At 36.2% G+C, this 17,133-nt stretch overlaps 2 protein-coding genes across 4 annotated transcripts in view; one reads left to right on the top strand and one right to left on the bottom strand.

The window, feature by feature from the left end:
* Positions 1 to 2,309, bottom strand: part of LOC129377973 (piezo-type mechanosensitive ion channel component 2) — a 107,559-nt gene extending 105,250 nt beyond the window's left edge. The window contains exon 1 of the mRNA XM_055058194.1: positions 1,684 to 2,309. Within this exon, the coding sequence (XP_054914169.1) occupies positions 1,684 to 1,747 (64 nt within the window). The 5' untranslated portion in view covers positions 1,748 to 2,309. The remainder of the gene's footprint in view (positions 1 to 1,683) is intronic.
* Positions 2,310 to 10,938: 8,629 nt separating this feature from the next.
* Positions 10,939 to 15,436, top strand: LOC129377997 (cathepsin Z). Of its 3 annotated transcripts, none has more exons than XM_055058227.1 (6): positions 10,939 to 11,001; positions 11,777 to 11,940; positions 12,632 to 12,811; positions 12,969 to 13,119; positions 13,793 to 13,958; positions 15,027 to 15,436. In XM_055058227.1, exons 1-6 carry the CDS (start codon positions 10,967 to 10,969, stop codon positions 15,138 to 15,140), a joined length of 810 nt encoding a protein of 269 aa, XP_054914202.1. In that variant the 5' UTR covers positions 10,939 to 10,966; the 3' UTR covers positions 15,141 to 15,436. The 3 variants fall into 3 exon arrangements, with proteins under 3 accessions (XP_054914202.1, XP_054914204.1, XP_054914203.1); XM_055058229.1 differs by having other exon boundaries at positions 10,946 to 11,094; XM_055058228.1 differs by having other exon boundaries at positions 10,970 to 11,089.
* The last annotated feature ends 1,697 nt before the right edge of the window (positions 15,437 to 17,133 follow it).

Here is a 17,133-nt window from a genome sequence, read left to right as displayed (position 1 = left end):
ATCCAGAGTGATCCACAATTTCTCTAGATCTTGTTGAGACATTTGTCCTCTAATCCAGGAGATGTTCTTTAACTGATAAAAGGCCGACTTTGTAACCGTCTTTATGTGACTCTGAAGGCTCAGGTCAGATCACTACTTTCAAGCTGCTTAATCTTGATCCTTCCTCTTTTTTGGATGTACAAAATTAACAGATTCTGTCCAGGAGCCTCGTTTTAGCATTAGCTTTATGTGTTTTTGATGATTTTCTTGAAACTCTCATTGGTAAAACTCACAGAGGCTCCCATAGATCGACAGCAAAACACTGAACCAGTCTCTGAACCGAGTGAGAAAACTATAAAATGCATGACCACGGTGGTTTAACAGCATGAAAGGTTTAACAGCATGAAAGGTTTCATAACCAGCGTTGCCAGAGGCATTTTACTGGGACCAACCGCTCCAGGACATATTTTCGGTGGCCCTGTAAAATTTCTGATCAAATTTCAACAAATTGTTGCGACTTAAACAATAAAGTGCCTAAAAATCGGCAATAAAAAATTCCAGACAAGTTTAACTGCTCAGAAAATAAACAGACTACAGATCAGCTGTTACTGTAAAGGCAGCTTTGTTTGAAAATGCAACATTTAGAAAAAGCTGCAAACTGGGACGTCATCAGCTCAATAAACTTTCTATTTCAACTTTAAGTGAGAATTTGGTTTCAGAGGAACATCGTGTTGCAGTGAGACTTGAAGCTGGTGATTTAACACACAAATATTTTTAGAAAAGCTGCAGTATTTCTTTTTTTTTACTCCCAAACTTTTTTCTGTTTAACACAGCGGCGCCTCCAAGAGGAGGGCATGAGAGGCCCATGGCCCCGTCTGGAAAAATGTTGGGCACCACAGAGAGCCATGTTGTCACAGAAAAACATAAAATAAATTATTAATACAAATAACATTATTTCTGTATTTATTTATTAAGTTTTATATCTGTTTGAAGACACAGATGCATGTCTTCAATTTTTTTATTTTTTATTTTTTTTTTTTTGCCGTCTGCCCCTGAAATTGTGTTTGTAAGTCTGGACACACATATGAAAATCTCACTGCTTTATGCATTAGAATAACTTTCATAACAAAGCATAGCTGCCACTGCTAATATAAGCAGTGGCAGCATCTTGAGGCGATTTCTAATGGCATCGGACCATTTACTCAGTTACATTAGGAGTATTTTTATTACGCTGAACTTTTTACTTTGACTTGAGAAACTTTATTATAAAGTATCTCTACTCTTAGTTGAGTAAAATTTCTGGATTTTCTTCCCACTGAATGAAAAACAAACATGTTTCAACCAAAAATTCACCAGACATAGACACACACCTGCAGTTTTGGTTAATGTTTCAGAAGTTTTTTATTGAAAGAAACTGATTTGGAAAATTTTTCTTTTGCCCGATTTAGTTATTTTCTGTTACTTATATAAATTATTGTGATTTTCATCCTTAAAAATCCTCTTAATTTTACTTTAGAGGAATTTTTTAAACATTAAATAATGGATTATTTGATCAATACTTGAGACTTTTTATCAAACCCGTTATTTTTCTCTTACTTGAGTATTTTTTGGATGGCTACTTTTTTGCACTGCGACTCCAACTTGAGTACAGCAATTTTTAGGTCCTCCAGCCACCTCTGGTGATGCAATAGAGGTTAAACTCACCAGCTGCGAGACAAATGGGCAGCAGCAGCCTAAAGATCAGTCCGCACACCATCTGAGAGGCCATGGCTCCGGGCGGCCCAGGTCCAGGTAAAGCAAGTCGGAGTTCGTCCCTGTGTGCTCAGGCTCTCTCCTCGCATCCCAGTCTGGTGCGCTCTCTCAGATCCCGGCTGGCCCCTGCGGGCGGCCGCATCGGCTCTCCGCTGCTGCAGACACCTGGACTCCGGCCATTCCACAGGCGGGGAACGAGCGCGCTCACCGTGGGTCGCCACAGCAGGGGGTGTCGCCCCTGACCGACGCCAGCATGGTAGTTTTTCAGAGGCGGAGATGCGCTGAGGTCATGGTGGCGGATCCAGGTGCGCAGACGAGCTGCGCTGCCACGGCGCGCCAAACAACCGGAGAGAGGAACCAACAAGTCCGAAAGTCCAATTAACCTCCTTTAGAACCGCAAAAAAAAAACTTCAACTAGACGCCGCAGAAACTACTAACCCCCGGTTCTAGATGGCTGAGATAAGGCGCAGAAACAGCGGGTAAGTCCACATTTGGATCTGGAGTCCCCCCCCACCTCCTCACTTACACAAATTTGACTTTCTGACTTCTGCTGTTGACTCTGTTGTCCAACTAGAGGATACAGGACGAGCCAGAGAGGGACAGCCACGTCAGCCAATCAGAAGTGAGCGCCTGGAGGTTTGCCCCGCCCCCTGAGATAATTGGAACCAAGAGGTGGGACCAGAACATGAGCAAAAACCCAAATGAGAAAAATCAGGGCAGCAGCAGAGAAACAATAACGTGATCTATAGTTTATAACTCTCATTATGCTTTATATAGTTATACCAGTTCTTTAATTTAATGAACGTCAAATAAGAACGTTCACTTGATGAGATGTTGATTATCATTAAATTTTACATGTTTTTAAAGGGAAACAGCGACGTCTACTGGTGAAAACCAAATTTCACAAACCATGACAGAATGGAATAGAATAGAATAGAATAGAATAGAATAGAATAGAATAGAATAGAAAACAATAGAATAGAATAGAATAGAAAACAATAGAAAACAATAGAATAGAATAGAATAGAAAACAATAGAATAGAATAGAATAGAAAACAATAGAATAGAATAGAAAACAATAGAATAGAATAGAATAGAATAGAATAGAAAACAATAGAATAGAATAGAAAACAATAGAATAGAATAGAATAGAATAGAATAGAATAGAATAGAATAGAATAGAATAGAATAATCCTATATTTTCTCATAATGGGGAAATTTCTGCACAATAACAGCAAAACACAGAGAAAGATGGAATATTTCAACATAAATATGTAGCTAGAACCAAATTATCCAACTTTTTAATTGACCAAATGTACAAAGTGTTGACTTATAATTAACTGTTAATTAATTAAGTTACCTAATTATAAAACCTGTTTACTTATAAATAACGTAGTACATTTAGTCAGCATGAATATGTTATTTGTTTCAGTTTGTTTTATAATATTGTGTAATGTTTTAATATTTTTTTGAGCAGGTTCTTGAGATTAATTTTTTTTTTCTCAATCAACTTGCGTGTTTAAATAAAATAAATTGTCTTTAGCATTAAAAGACAGACTATTGGTACATTGGGATTGGATTTTTTTGTTCCACATTTTTGTCACATAAAACCACAAACTTTAAAAAAAAAGAAGTGTGTAATAAATAAGTATTCAGTTCCCTTTATTCTGACACCTCACGTAACTAAATGTCTCCAGAAGTCAAATATTGGGTTCATAGAGACAATATTAGTGTTATTATAAAATAAATGCAGCTGTTCTGAAGCTTATTAGAGAACATTATTGAACAAATTGCATCCCGACTTTAAACCGGTCCGGTTTAAAGTTGGGAAACCACAACGGTTTAAAGTTGTGGAGAGGTTTAAAGTGGAGTTTGGTTCAAAAACAATATCCCAAGCTTTGGACGTCTGACAGGTCAGAGTTCAATCCATCACCTGACCCGCCAGGATACGGCCGTCTACGTAAACAAACAGCAGAGGGAGGAGAATATTAATCAGTCAAGTCAAGTTTATTTGTGTATCCCATGTCAGCAATTAGGCGGCTCAAAGGGCTTTAAATGATAAAAACATGAATATCATCATCAAAAAGAGAAATCAGCATCAAATATGGGAGCGAAGACTTGAATTTATCCATTTCCAGGTTTTTAAGAAACTCTTCAGCTTTGACTAAACGGCAGTTTTTCAGTTTTCTGGAAGTTTGTTCTAGATTAGAGGAGGACAGAAGCTGAATTCTGCTTCTCCATGCCTGGTTCTGGTTCTGAGGATGCAAACCAGAAGACCTGAGAGGTTCTGGAAGGTTGATACAACTCCAGCAAATCTTTAATGCATTGTGGTCCTAAACCGTTCACTGATTTATAAACTAACAGCAGCATTTTAAACTCTATTTTCTGAGCTACAGGGAGCCAGTGAAGGACTTAAGAACTGGGTCATGTTCTCTATCTGCCTGGTTTTAGTCAGGACACCAGCAGCAGCGTTCTGGATCAGCGTAGGCCGCTGTAATCAATGTTGCCAAATCTTGGTATAAGTGAAATAACCTGCCAATAGAACTAGTACTTTTTCATAAATAGTAAGGAATTATTTACTTAAAACACATTTTAAGTAAACGTTTCTCTCTGAAACGTAACTTATAAGTTAGTTTTGTCTTATTTCAAGTGAACTAAAATATTTGCAATAGAAACACGACCAAAAACACTTGGATAAAATTTATGTTTGTGCAGTGAACTGTACCATAGAGTATCAACACAAGGAGTCTGAAAACTTTTTCAGAGAACTGTTAGTCTGACTCAGTTGAATCAGTCAAAAACACACCCAGTTTATGGCCTGGCGAGAGACACGTTTCATAAGTTAAACTGCTCTAATCTTCCTTTGTTCTCGTTTTTTTATGGCCACTAATTCACTCAGTAAACTGGAAGAATACAAGCTAAACTGCATCACTGTGATGCAAGTTATGACCTGCAGAGGAGGATGTGTATTGTGGCGAATGCAGATGTTTCCTTTCACAAGGCAGAAAATTATTACATGCTTCTTTTGCTCTCGCAGGGCTCCCTGGGTGTTTTATTTCCAGTTCTGGCGTTCCCTTCAAAAATATAACAACACCACAACCTTCTAAGGCTTTGATTTGGTAAATGAGTCAGTCAACGAAATTAAGGCTCTGTACCTTTCTTTTACATCTACAAGGAGGGGAAAAACTTTATCAGGCTCATTTAAGGTAATCAAGACATAAAGAGGTGAAGAAAAACACATAAACTTTATTTACAACGGCATATTAGAGCTAAGGAACGTAGGAAAAAATGAGGAGCAAATTTCTGCCAAAAAATCTGAAATTCTAAGAATAATCTAAAAACATTTACTGAAAAAAAAATATTTTCTGAGTTTCAAATGTCAAATTTTTTGGAAAAAATTCAGAAAATTAAATAAGAACATATTTAAATCTGAAAAGTTGCAAATATGAGGAAACCTCAGAAATAATTAGATTAATCTTAGAAATTTTCTAGAAAAAATTTGGACATTTCTGAATTTCCAAAGCTGATTTTTTTTTTTTGAGATTCACAAAATTTCCAAGTCAAAAAATTTTAATTTTGAAATTCTGAAATTTTCATTTTTCTTTCTAGAACATTTCTGAGATTAATCTAAAAAAAATTCATAGCAAATTTTTAACTTCAAATTAAGAAATGATCTTTTTTTTCTGGAAAATTTCAGATCTCAATGTAAAAATTTCTGAGTTTTTCTCTCACTAAAACTCAGAAATTTTCTGGATAAAATTTGTTCTTATTTGATACAGGACATTTCTGAGCTCAAACTGAAATTTTCTGAATCTTTTGGTGGAAATGTTTTTTCCACCTACACTGGTCCTAGTACGCCATCAATTTGATTCAAACAATAGTAAAAAAAAAGAACAAAAAAAAAAGAAAAGTAAAAAATGGTAAAAATCTAAAGAAAAGCCTTGAAAGATGATCAGAAGAGAAAACATTTTTAAAGATCACAAAGCTTGCTTGAAGAAAGAGTTTTTAAAGATCTAGTTATGGATTTAGAGCTTTTTGTGATCAGTATCAGAAGCTGCAGCACACAGAAGCTGCAGCACACAGAAGCTGCAGCACACAGAAGCTGCAGCACACGACCTTAAAACATCCTGGAGCAGGAAAAGGAAAAGAAGGTCGTTTTCCTGTCTGAACTTTTCATCCCATTGCTCACATCCTCTAACTGTGTTCAGAAAGCCGTTGTCCCTGCGGACCCGGCTGCTATCAACATGAAAAACCCTCATCAGGACGGAAACGTTTCAGTGAAGGATGCCGCTTCCCGCTGTGGATGTGTTTCCTGTCATCAGCAACGCGTCTTATTACATGTCACACAGTGACATTGAGTAGCAAACATGTAAAAACATCTAAACTTGTGATGTTTTCCTTCCAGGTTTGCGTTATTAAGAAACTCCGACATTAAAAATGTAATTAAAGTTGTTTAAAAGAGCTCCACTGTATTCAGAGAGTTTGTGCTGACTCATTCGGTGGCTACTAGACATTATTTATAGACAAACTTTCCTCTTCATTTCAGAACTCTTCGCTTTACTTGAATTTGTTTTTGTCTGTAGAAGAAAAAGAAGAAGTAAGCGAATAAATCTTTGTTCTGATTAGTCTGAGGAGGAAGCTGTTTTTCTCTGCAGGGCAGGAGGAGACAAGAAGGCCAGTGATGGAAGAAACCCAAACCTCCCTGCGCTTCTGAAAAAGGAAACGCACAGCAGCAAAGGTCGAACTCGTGACGTGATGAATCACCACAGCAATGAGTCGCTTTACAGAAATAAGAAAAGTAAACAGCTGAAAACCTCGGCTCTGCGTTTTTCCCCGGCGATCCAGACCGGCTGGACTTTTTTTTTTTTTCTAGGTCTATGTGGGAGCAGCTGGAGCCGGAGGCGATCAATATCGCTGCCCCAAAACATGTCAGCCAGCGATTGGCTGGTTCTGTTTGAAGTCCAGGCCCGCTGAGCAGATCTTAAGTAACATCTTGTCTTTGTTTCATTATTCATCCGATCCTGCAGAGAGAGCGTATCGACAGAATGTCTCGGTCAAATGGAGCCTCGGGTCAGGCTGCTCCAGAACCACCTGTAGCTTCATTTAGGAAACATCACAAAAACAATGAGATTAACAATCCAGTCACATTTCTGTCTCACAAACCTTTTTGTTCTTTACTTTGGGTTGTTTTTCATGTTGTTAAAACATTTGAAGGTGATTTGGTTTGAAAATGAAAACCTCATAACCGTAAAACATTTCTCCCAGAGTGAAACTGAGTGACTTGTATTTGTGCTGTCTGACCTTTGACCTGTCAAAATACGACGTAACGTAACAGTTTAATTTTCTGATTCTCAATTTTAGGTGTTCTATGAGCCATAATCATCAAAACTGTGTGTCATGAGACCATGTAATATATCAGCTTCGCTTTCTGAAATAAAATATTAACTCTTTCATGATATTTTTGAGATGCATTTGCGCTGATCCAACTGTAAACAATCTGCCAGGAATTTCCCAAAATATTCACCTTGCAGTAAACAGTAAAACTTCAAAGCCCTTCACGTTTAGCTGACAGGATGAACATAGATGCTGATTTAATTTTCAAACTGCAGACGCTCAGAAGCCTGATGTTCCAGTTTAAACGTCCTTTTGTAGTGAAGTTACATAATATTCAAATTTTTGAAGTCATTTTTTTCTGTAAGCCATAACCAGCAAAATTACCAAAGACATAGTCTGGAAATATTCCACTACCTGTGCAGTGAATCTATTTAATATTTAAGTTTCACTTTCTTAAATAACTGACAAAAATATTGACCTATTTTAAGATGTATTTGCTCTCATAAAACTAAATAAATCTGGTTTTGTTTGAGTGATTTCTGCATAATAACTCAGCTGTACTGCTGTTTCCTTTGTGTCTCTCAGATGTTTAATTCTTCCAAATTGTTGCGGCGTAAAGATTCCCCTGAAACGATGGCTGACGTGTGTTTTATCGCCTCTTCAGAGAGCAGGAAGAAGCTCATGCTAATGCTCACATAACGGATGTTGGTTTGTTCAAACCCTTCATGTTGACGGATTGCTTGCAACGATGCATTACGTTCTTAAAATATTTACAGCCCCACCGGCTGACCCTCTCGCCTGCGTAATTGAGAATCGTTTCTGCTTTTGAAGAAGCACCAAAGCAAAGATGGAGTGAAGCTTTCAATGGCATCCACAGGTCAAAGTTTAACTGCACTTCTCAGGGCAGAACAGTCGGCCTCAAAGAAAACACGACACGTGGTTGGAGGTCGTTTCAGCTTAAGATTTGAGTGAAATGTCTCAGGAGTTCAGTTCAGTGCAGGTTTAAAAGCAGGAAAGTAAATAATCTGAGGTCAGTGACTCCTTCTGGGAACACTCAGCCGCCCTCTTCTCAGTTACACATGCGTCATACTTTTCTGACGCTCACAGTCTTTGTTCAGTGATTGGAACCAAGTTATTGTTTTATTGTGAATAACTGTTTAAGTTTTCATAGAGTTGAGAAAACCTTGGCCGCCCTCAGAAAGCTCTTTTTATTCTCCCAAATACACATTTTATGCTTTGGAGATTCTAGTATGGAGGGCTGATCCTGTCAAAATTGACAATAACTAAATAAAGCACCAAAGCAAAGATGGAGTGAAGCTTGGGTTCACTCTCTGCTCACAGAAAGAGAAAAGGAGGAATAATTAAATGTATGGGGAAATAAAATTGTTTATCAATAAATATATTTGGGAATAACTATGTTCATGTTTAAATGATTTATTTCCACATTAATGTATTTTAATTTTTGATATACTAGTGCTCCATTCAAACATCTCACTGCTCCAATAATAAAAAAATTGCTCTGTTGTGAATGATTATCTATGTTTTTATAAAGCCAATAAAATCTCTGCTTCCTTCAGAGAGCTCTTTTTATTCTAATGAGCATCAAGGCATCCAATATGGAAGACCGATCCTGTCAAAATTGACAAGAAATAAAAAAGGGAGGAATTATCAAATGTATAAGAAAACAAAATTGTTTATAAACATATATTTTTGGAAATAAATATGTATTTCTAATTATTTATTTCCACATTCATTTATTTTTACTTTTGACATATCATTCCTCCATACAAAAAACTCAAAAGTTTTCTCTGTTGTGAATGACTTCGGCTTTTCTCAGAGAGCTCTGATATGGAGGACTGATCCTTCCAAAACTGACAATAAATAATGGAAGAATAATTAAATGTATGAGGAAAGAAAGTTTTTAAATACATATATATTTTTAAATTAATATTTTAATAGTTATTTACAGTCACGTTTATTTATTTATTTGTTTAATTGTCAGTGTTGGCAAGATCATTTTTGAAGACTTGATTTTGTTGCATTAAGACTCTTTTTAAAAATGTGCAATTTAGATGCAATATGCATATTTTGCTGTGGATTACGAATAACTGGTAAAATCCAAATAAAAAGATTTCTGAAAAAGTAAAACAGGAACTAAACAAAAGGAAACAGAGAACAGATAAATGTGTAGATTTCCAAACAGAAATGACTCAAAATAGTAAAAACAACAAATAAAATCTAGAATAAACTTTGCTTCACATCAAATAAGTGAATTTTAAACCAAGTTTTTGTTCTCGCCATCTATTTTTGGAGCTCAATTTGCTTTAAGTAGTTTCTCTTTTCTCTCCCTCTCCAGGCTTTTTTCAGAGGCTAATGCAGATTTAATCTTCAGTCATTTAAATCTCAAGCATTTTTTGGATGCAGAAATGTTCAGGCTCCTCTCGTAATGTGATAACATTGCTAAGAGCTGATTGTTTTCTATAACACGCCCAGTCCTTTATGTTGCATTAAGCGTAATGCAATTTTAACAGCCGGTCATTTAAAGGATTCATGCTGAGTATGCAAAACTTCTGCCCTCTATCACTTATTTCCTTTGAGGATTGAAATAAAGAGTAACTTCAAAAAGAAAAATGATTAAACAAGTATCACATTGTGTATTTCATATATATATATATTATTAAAAACTGATCATGTTTGTTTACCTTTAATCCTCTTTGAGGATTCATAAATACCATCTTTTTTTTTATTTTGCGAGCAGGAAGCCTTCAGTCTTTTAAATGCGGAAAGTCTCTTTTTTCTGAGAGACGTTGGCAGGTATTGATACTGTAATCATTTTTATTTGATTAGGTGGAGCTAAATTGGCTCTTTGGCTCCACCTGACGGTCTTTCTGTGTTTGCACCCCAAAGAGAGAATCCATCTGTCACGTGCACTGGTTGCTTGGAGAGCAAAAACAGTTAAAAGTTATAAATGAATAAGAAAAATAGGCTTTTGAAAAAGTAAAATAAATAATATTGTACAGGTATTGCTAAAAAAAATATTTTAATTAAAATACAGCCATGCATAATCTTAAAATAAGAATTTTCTTTAAATGCAGTCATTACTTGTTATGAAATGTTGCCAATATGTTATTTGGCAATAAATTGTTATAGACTATAAAATAGTATGCTAAATATTTGTTAGGTTTTTGGTATTTATTGCTGTCCTGAATATTTTACAAGTTAATGTCACCTTTCATCATTTTATTTTCTTATTGCTATTCTATTTCTTAATTATATATTAGGTATACTGTTTATAAAAGCCAAAAAATTAGTTCATCATATTAGTGCCATGATACAGGCATCAGACTGCTGATTCATTCAGTTTGTCTATGTTATTGTCCCTGCCCCTTATTATTATTATTATTATTATTATTATTATTATTATTATTATTATTATTATTATTATTGTTGTTGTTGTTGTCCCTAACTTAATAAATAAATATTTGTTTATAAATATTTAATAAATAAGTATTTATTAAATACGTAATTTAACAAATTACATATTCAATAATTTTCAATATTTAGAAATTTGTACAAAATGCATTTAAAAATATTTTTATGTGTATGAAATTGTTTTATTTATTTGTTTTTGTTTACAAATTTGTATTAAAAATTGTAATAGGCAAAGTCAGTAAGTGTTGTGCTTAATTTTTTTCACACATATATTGCTAATTTCTTTTTGTTTTTGGATTAACAGTACTAAAATTCCCTTTAAAGCCAATAACTGATCAATAAAGCTGTCAGTTTTCCAGTTTTCTGTCATAGAATAGGGGCTGGCAGTGGTCTATCCAGCCAGCAGAGGGCGCTCCATAACCGCATCCTCCACGTCTGAGCGGTGGGAGGAAAAGAGGGAGGAGTCAAGATGGCGACTGTAAATATCTGCCCGCTGCTACTTTGGTTAGCATCGGTTTCTGTGGAAACCAGCGCCGCTAAATATCTATCGGAACCTTGTTACAAGCCCATTAAAGATGACAGACCAGACTCGGTCCGGTGGGTAACGCCTAAAATATTCTGTTGATGACGAAGAAATACAGAAGCGTTTACGGTCGGAATCTGGCAACTTCTGGTTATTAATCTGTGATTAGTAATCTGCTCACAGAAAGAGAAAAATAACAGATAAAGCAATTTAAGGTCAAAGATTGGATAAAATAACGTTTCTATCATAATATCATTGAAAGTTAGCAGCTGAAAAAAATTTTTAAAATATTTGTTCCTGTAATTTAGGAGAATAACAACGGATTATTTCAGTAAACTTTATTATTATCGTTTATTATCAAAAATAAATAAATAAATAAAATAAAATAAAGAGAAGCTCAAAGATGAAGGTTGTTAGGATTAATCAAATAAGACAAACTGGCTAAAAATAAGCTGTTTTAATTAAACTCCATTTAATTCTAATGTGAAATATCTTTATTTCAATCATTTAGTTAAATCCCATCTTTAAACTGTATTCACTGTCTACAACATAATATAAAAAAATGTATGGACTTTGTTTTATTACATTATTTCTGCTTCATTCTCAGTCATCAGCAGGCATCATAGATGTCATAACTGGTGATGAAATGCTAATCAGAGAAACATTTTGCAGTAGAATATAAAGGCCTGTGTTGGAGCTTGAATTGTACAGTCAGAGTTTTAAAGTTCCTGGTTCTCTGTTGTATTTGTGTTGTAGGACTGGAGCGCGGCCACACGAGTTCATCAACGCCTCTGACCTTCCTCCATCGTGGGACTGGAGGAACATCAACGGGAAGAACTATGTGAGCGTCACCAGGAACCAGCACATCCCCCAGTACTGCGGCTCCTGCTGGGCCATGGGAGCCACCAGCGCACTGGCAGGTAGCTGGGACTGAGCAATAATCATTGACTTTATTGATTAATCGCATTTCTGAAGATTTCATTTTTGGAAAATCTGGATTTTTTTTCACTAATGTGGATGTGCGGTTTGGGTTTTTATAGTTCAGAGTGACGTCGGCATGCCAGCTTCTCTTTATTTGGAGTTTGAAATCAACTGAATATTAGAGCTAAGATTTTTATTTTTTTACCCAAATAAAGTTGTAATATTAGCAGAATAATGTAGTGATTTTACAAGAACTCCAACACCAAAAATAGAAAAAAATGTTTATCATATTTTGATGTTATACTTTGGTATGAATTTCAAGAATATTGCTTAGTATAAATACTTTATCTTTTCACACATCATCAACTAAATTATTAGTAGCAGAACTTTAAAACATTTTGAAATAAGAACTATTCAAACTGAGCTGCTCGCATCAGATCTTCATAAATGTCAGCTTTTTTTCTCATTAAAAAAACTATTTTTCCTTTTGATTTTAAGATTTTTTTCTGCTTTATTCTTGTAATTAAACAAAAATTCTTGCATCAGGGATGAGAACAGAAAGCAAGCAATAAAAATATCATTGATTATAATCAGAAACTGAATTTGAAATCATTTTAAATCCCATATCGCCCAGTTAACCGTGGAGAAGAAACAGTCATCCGGTGACTGTATTTTTGTTGTTTTTCTAAGATCGTATCAACATAAAGCGAGGTGGAGCGTGGCCATCCGCCTACCTGTCTGTCCAGAACGTGATCGACTGCGGGAGGGCGGGCTCCTGTTTCGGAGGCGATCACCTCAAAGTCTACGCCTTCGCTCATCGAACCGGGATTCCTGATGAAACCTGCAACAACTACCAAGCTGTCAACCAAAGTAAGAAATCACTCCTCTGTGTTTCAGCTACCAAACCTCCGGATACAGACTGGTTTTCTGTTCATGTTCAAATGAATGTAAATCTGATGTTTTCATGTGAACTGACGTGTTGTTGATGTTCTGTCCTCTGATATAAACCATCCTCCGTGTGTCTCAGAGTGCGTCCAGTTCAATCAGTGTGGGACCTGCTCCTTCTTTGAATCCTGCGCTGTTGTCAAGAACTACACAGTTTGGAAAGTTGGAGATTATGGAGAAATTTCTGGAAGAGACGAGATGAAAGCAGAAATCTACACCAATGGGCCCATCAGGTACCGCAGGATCCGACTTTCTGTATCTTTATCTTTCCTGTCTCTTTGTCCTTTTTCTCTTCTTGTTTTAATGTTTCTTTCTTTTTGTCTATCTTTTCTGGTTTCTGTCATTTTTCTTTGCCTCTTTATTTTTTCTTTGCTCCTTTATTTTTGCTCTCTTTTCTGTCTTTTACTTTTTTTGTCAATGTCCTCTGTCTTTCTTGTTTTGGTCCTTTTTTGTGTCTTTTTCTTTGTCTTTCCTTTTTCTTTGCTCCTTTATTTTCTCTCTCTTTCCAGTTCTTCTTTATTTTTTGGTCTTTTCTCTTTCTTGTCTATGTTCTCTGCCTTCTTTTTTTTTTACCCTTTTCTGTCTTTTCAAATCATAATTTCAGTGAGAAGTTTAGATTTTCTCACTAGACATAAATTTAATACATTTTATGACATTATGATTATCAGACCTTTCTTCCATGTTACAAGTGAAATAATCTATCAGATATTGAGTTGTTGACCTAAAATTAGCTCGTATATTTTGCTGAAAAGTGACTTGTAAGTTAGTTTTGTTTTATTTCAACCATTTAGAAATATTTGCAGTAGAAACTAGACTAAAAATACTTGAAAAGGTTTTGTGTTTTTGCAGTGAAACTCCGTTTCAGACATGCAGAAAATGAGTTTCGTTCTTGTGCTCGTCTCTCAGTTGTGCACTGATGGCGACTGGCGGTTTGGAGGGATACGCCGGCGGCGTTTTCTCAGAGTTTCACCCCGTGTCTCTGCCCAATCACATCGTCTCAGTAGCCGGCTGGGGCGTGGACGGAGACGGCAGCGAGTTCTGGATCGTCAGGAACTCCTGGGGGGAGTTCTGGGTCGGTTTATTTCAACTACCTGATCCCACTGAAGTTTGTTCCCCAGCTTCTTCAAATCGGACTAAATTGGTGTCAGATGCTTGTGTCACGTTAAAGATATTAATAAAGAAGTTTCCAGAGGTCATCATCAATATCTTGAAAGCAAAAGCAGCACAAACAAAATCTTTGCAGCACAAATGTAGCTGAGTTGATTGGCACCATATTTGTTTGTGTAAATGTGAGCAGGAGGCTTGTTGACCTCTGATGACCTCTGGAAACGTTTTTAATATGAATATCTTTTTAAAAATTGGCGACATAAAATCTGGTTTTTACTGCACAATCGCAGCACAAACATTTGAATCAAATTTGTTTAATGTCAGTAATATAGGGGGTTGACCTTTTGACCTTCAAACTTTAATTAAAGTCTTCAAAGCAAAGGCAGCACAAACACATTTTTTGCAGCATAAACGTAACCAAAGTTGACTAACAATGTTGTCTGATTTAAAGAAGTTGGACCTCCGGACGTTTATTAATACCTTTAAAATATTAATACAGCGGCACAAAAATTAATTTTTGCTACTCAAAATGCAGCCAAGTTTTCGACACCAGTTTTGTTTGGTTTCAGTAATGTTGGGGGAAGGGATGCTCCTTGACCTTCTGACCTTTAAACTTGATGATCTTCAAAGCAAATGCAGCACAAACTAAATTTTTTGCAGCACAAACGTAGCCAAGTTGAATAACACCAATATTGTCTGATTTGAAGTAGGTGGCGAGGTTGGTTGACCTTTCATGACCTCTGGAAACAATTATTAATATGTCTGAATCAATAGCGGCACAAATGTAGCACAAATATTGTCTGGTTTGAAGAAGGTGGAGGGCCAAACTTCCCTCCGGTGAAAAAAGTGCTTTTGTTGCAGCTTTCTGAAATAAACTCATTTTGATACAGCTAAAAAAAATCCTAGCAGCAAAACCTTTTTCTTAAAAAACAAGTTATTTTAACCCGAGCAGATTAATTGTTGAAATGTGAACTTTTGCAGTTATTTGGTGAGTCGTGTGTGCGATTGGAATGAAAAGTTGTCTGTTTTTCAGGGAGAGCGCGGCTGGGCCAGGATCGTCACCAGTTCCTACAGAGGAGGAAAAGGAAACTGGTTTAACCTCGGCATTGAGAAAAACTGCGCATACGGAGACCCTGTTACTGCATGAAATTCAAAATGTCACTTTTAGCTTTTTAAAGAATCAATCTGTGAATTTAAAAAAACATTTTAGAAGTACAACGGACTGTGTTTAAAAACTGTTTTACATTCACTTGTCGGCAGGAATTATTTAAAATTATTTACATCTGGAGAAAAATCCTTTTCATGAGGCTCTGACAGTGAGTGTGTTCAGTCAGAGGCTTCTACAAAACCACTGTAACACTGACTGCTACAGGAGAATAAAATCATATGAATTATAACAATATTTAATTTCCTTCTTGGATTAATAAAGTATTGTTGAAATAACTCTTCATTTGTGTGTGTGTGTTTTTTTAGGAAGAACTAATCAAATATAATTTAACTTCAGTGACTTTTAGGCCCTGCTGGCTGCAAAGTTTTAATTTTTTGTGGATTTTCTCTAATCCTCAAAAGGTAAAAATCGAAAAATAAGTTTGATATTTTTTATTTATTTGCTCTTCTTGGATAAATTAATAGTTTATTTAAATCTGTCAGCTCCAGGACAAAGATGCCTAACTTAAACATATTTTTCTAATTTTCTGAAAGGTTAAACGTTTATGTTGTGATTTATAAAGTCCAAACCCGGTTCTGATGGGTTTGGGATCCGTGTCACCTTCCTTACATCCTTACATCAATTCTTGAGTCCTTTATTTCTTGTCTCCTTCTGTCTGTTTTCTTTCTTCTGTCTGTCCTTATTTGTGTACTTTCCTTCTTTCCTTTTCTCCTTCCTTCCCTCTATCCTTCCCTCCTTTGTTCCTTCCTTCTGTCCTTTCTTCCTTGTCTGATTTCCATCATTTCTTGTTTCCTTCCTTGCATGCTTCCTTATTTGATTCTTTCCTTCCATCATTCCTTCTACTTTCTTCTATCCTTCCTTCTTTGTATCACTGCTTTCTTGTGTCTTTCCTTTCACTTTTCCTTATTTGTGTCTTTCCTTCCATCCTGTCTTCCTTGTCTCCTGTCTGTTTTCTTTCTTCTGTCCTTTCTCTCATGTCAATCCTTCTATCGTTGTATCCTTCCTTCCTTATTTGTGTCCTTTGTATTCTTCCTTCCTCGTGCCATCATTTCTTGTTTTCTTCCTGGCATCCTTCCTTATTTGACTCTTTCCTTCCATCATTCCTTGTGTCCTTTCTTCCATCATTTCTTGTCCTATGTTTCTTTCCTTGTTTCCTTTCTTCCTTCCTTGTGTCCTTTCTTGTTTTTTCTAGATTCCCATCTCTAAAACTTTCCCCCTGCATAAATAATCTGCCAGAGAATCAAAGCTCTCCCTGTTTGCTGGACTTGGGGTCGAACTTGTAAAGTTTAGGGTCCTGCAGTAACTGTTATGGCCAGGTGGTGGCAGCATCATGCTACTGGTATCCAAGGTCCTTAACTTGACCTTAAAATCGCAGTTTGATGGTTAAATCCTGGAACCAGTTTGGTGTTTCGACTGGACATTGATCCCAGTCACACTTCCAAACTGTTTTTTTTATTCCCTCAAACAGAAGGTGAGGCGAAGCTCTCGCATTTAAAGCAACAGTTTACCTTGATATGTCACAACAAAATACAAATGTCTCCTGTCACAACAAAATACAAATGTCTCCTGATGAGCCTGAAGTTCAACCAAATATCTCAAACTCCCAGACATTAAAGGTTCCCTGAACAGGTTAGTCAAAATAAGCTGCTGCTGGCCACAACTACACATCTTTGAACAGCAGAAGTAGAGCCTCCTGCACAATCAACAAGAATGAATCGGACTTTTTCAGTTTTCCTCACTTTTTATTGTGTTTTTTGTTTTGCAAAGCAATAAATCCTGTTCACCAGCAAGTGCGCTGGAAACTAGCTCACCAGTTTATGAGTCAGTCAAATGATTGTCGCCCTACCGGATATTCAGGCCTGACGACTTTCTGTAAAACACAAGAGTAGGACAGGTATGTTCTGTTCAAGGTTCCTGCAACTGATCTTTATTTTCTGAGTATCCTGATTGTCCTTGCAGTTTCCCATGATAA

The sequence above is a fragment of the Poeciliopsis prolifica genome, unplaced genomic scaffold (genome assembly GCF_027474105.1).
Source record: "Poeciliopsis prolifica strain line A6 unplaced genomic scaffold, Auburn_PproV2 SCAFFOLD050, whole genome shotgun sequence".
Taxonomy (NCBI): domain Eukaryota; kingdom Metazoa; phylum Chordata; class Actinopteri; order Cyprinodontiformes; family Poeciliidae; genus Poeciliopsis; species Poeciliopsis prolifica.
This window is presented reverse-complemented; position numbering and strand designations above follow the sequence as displayed.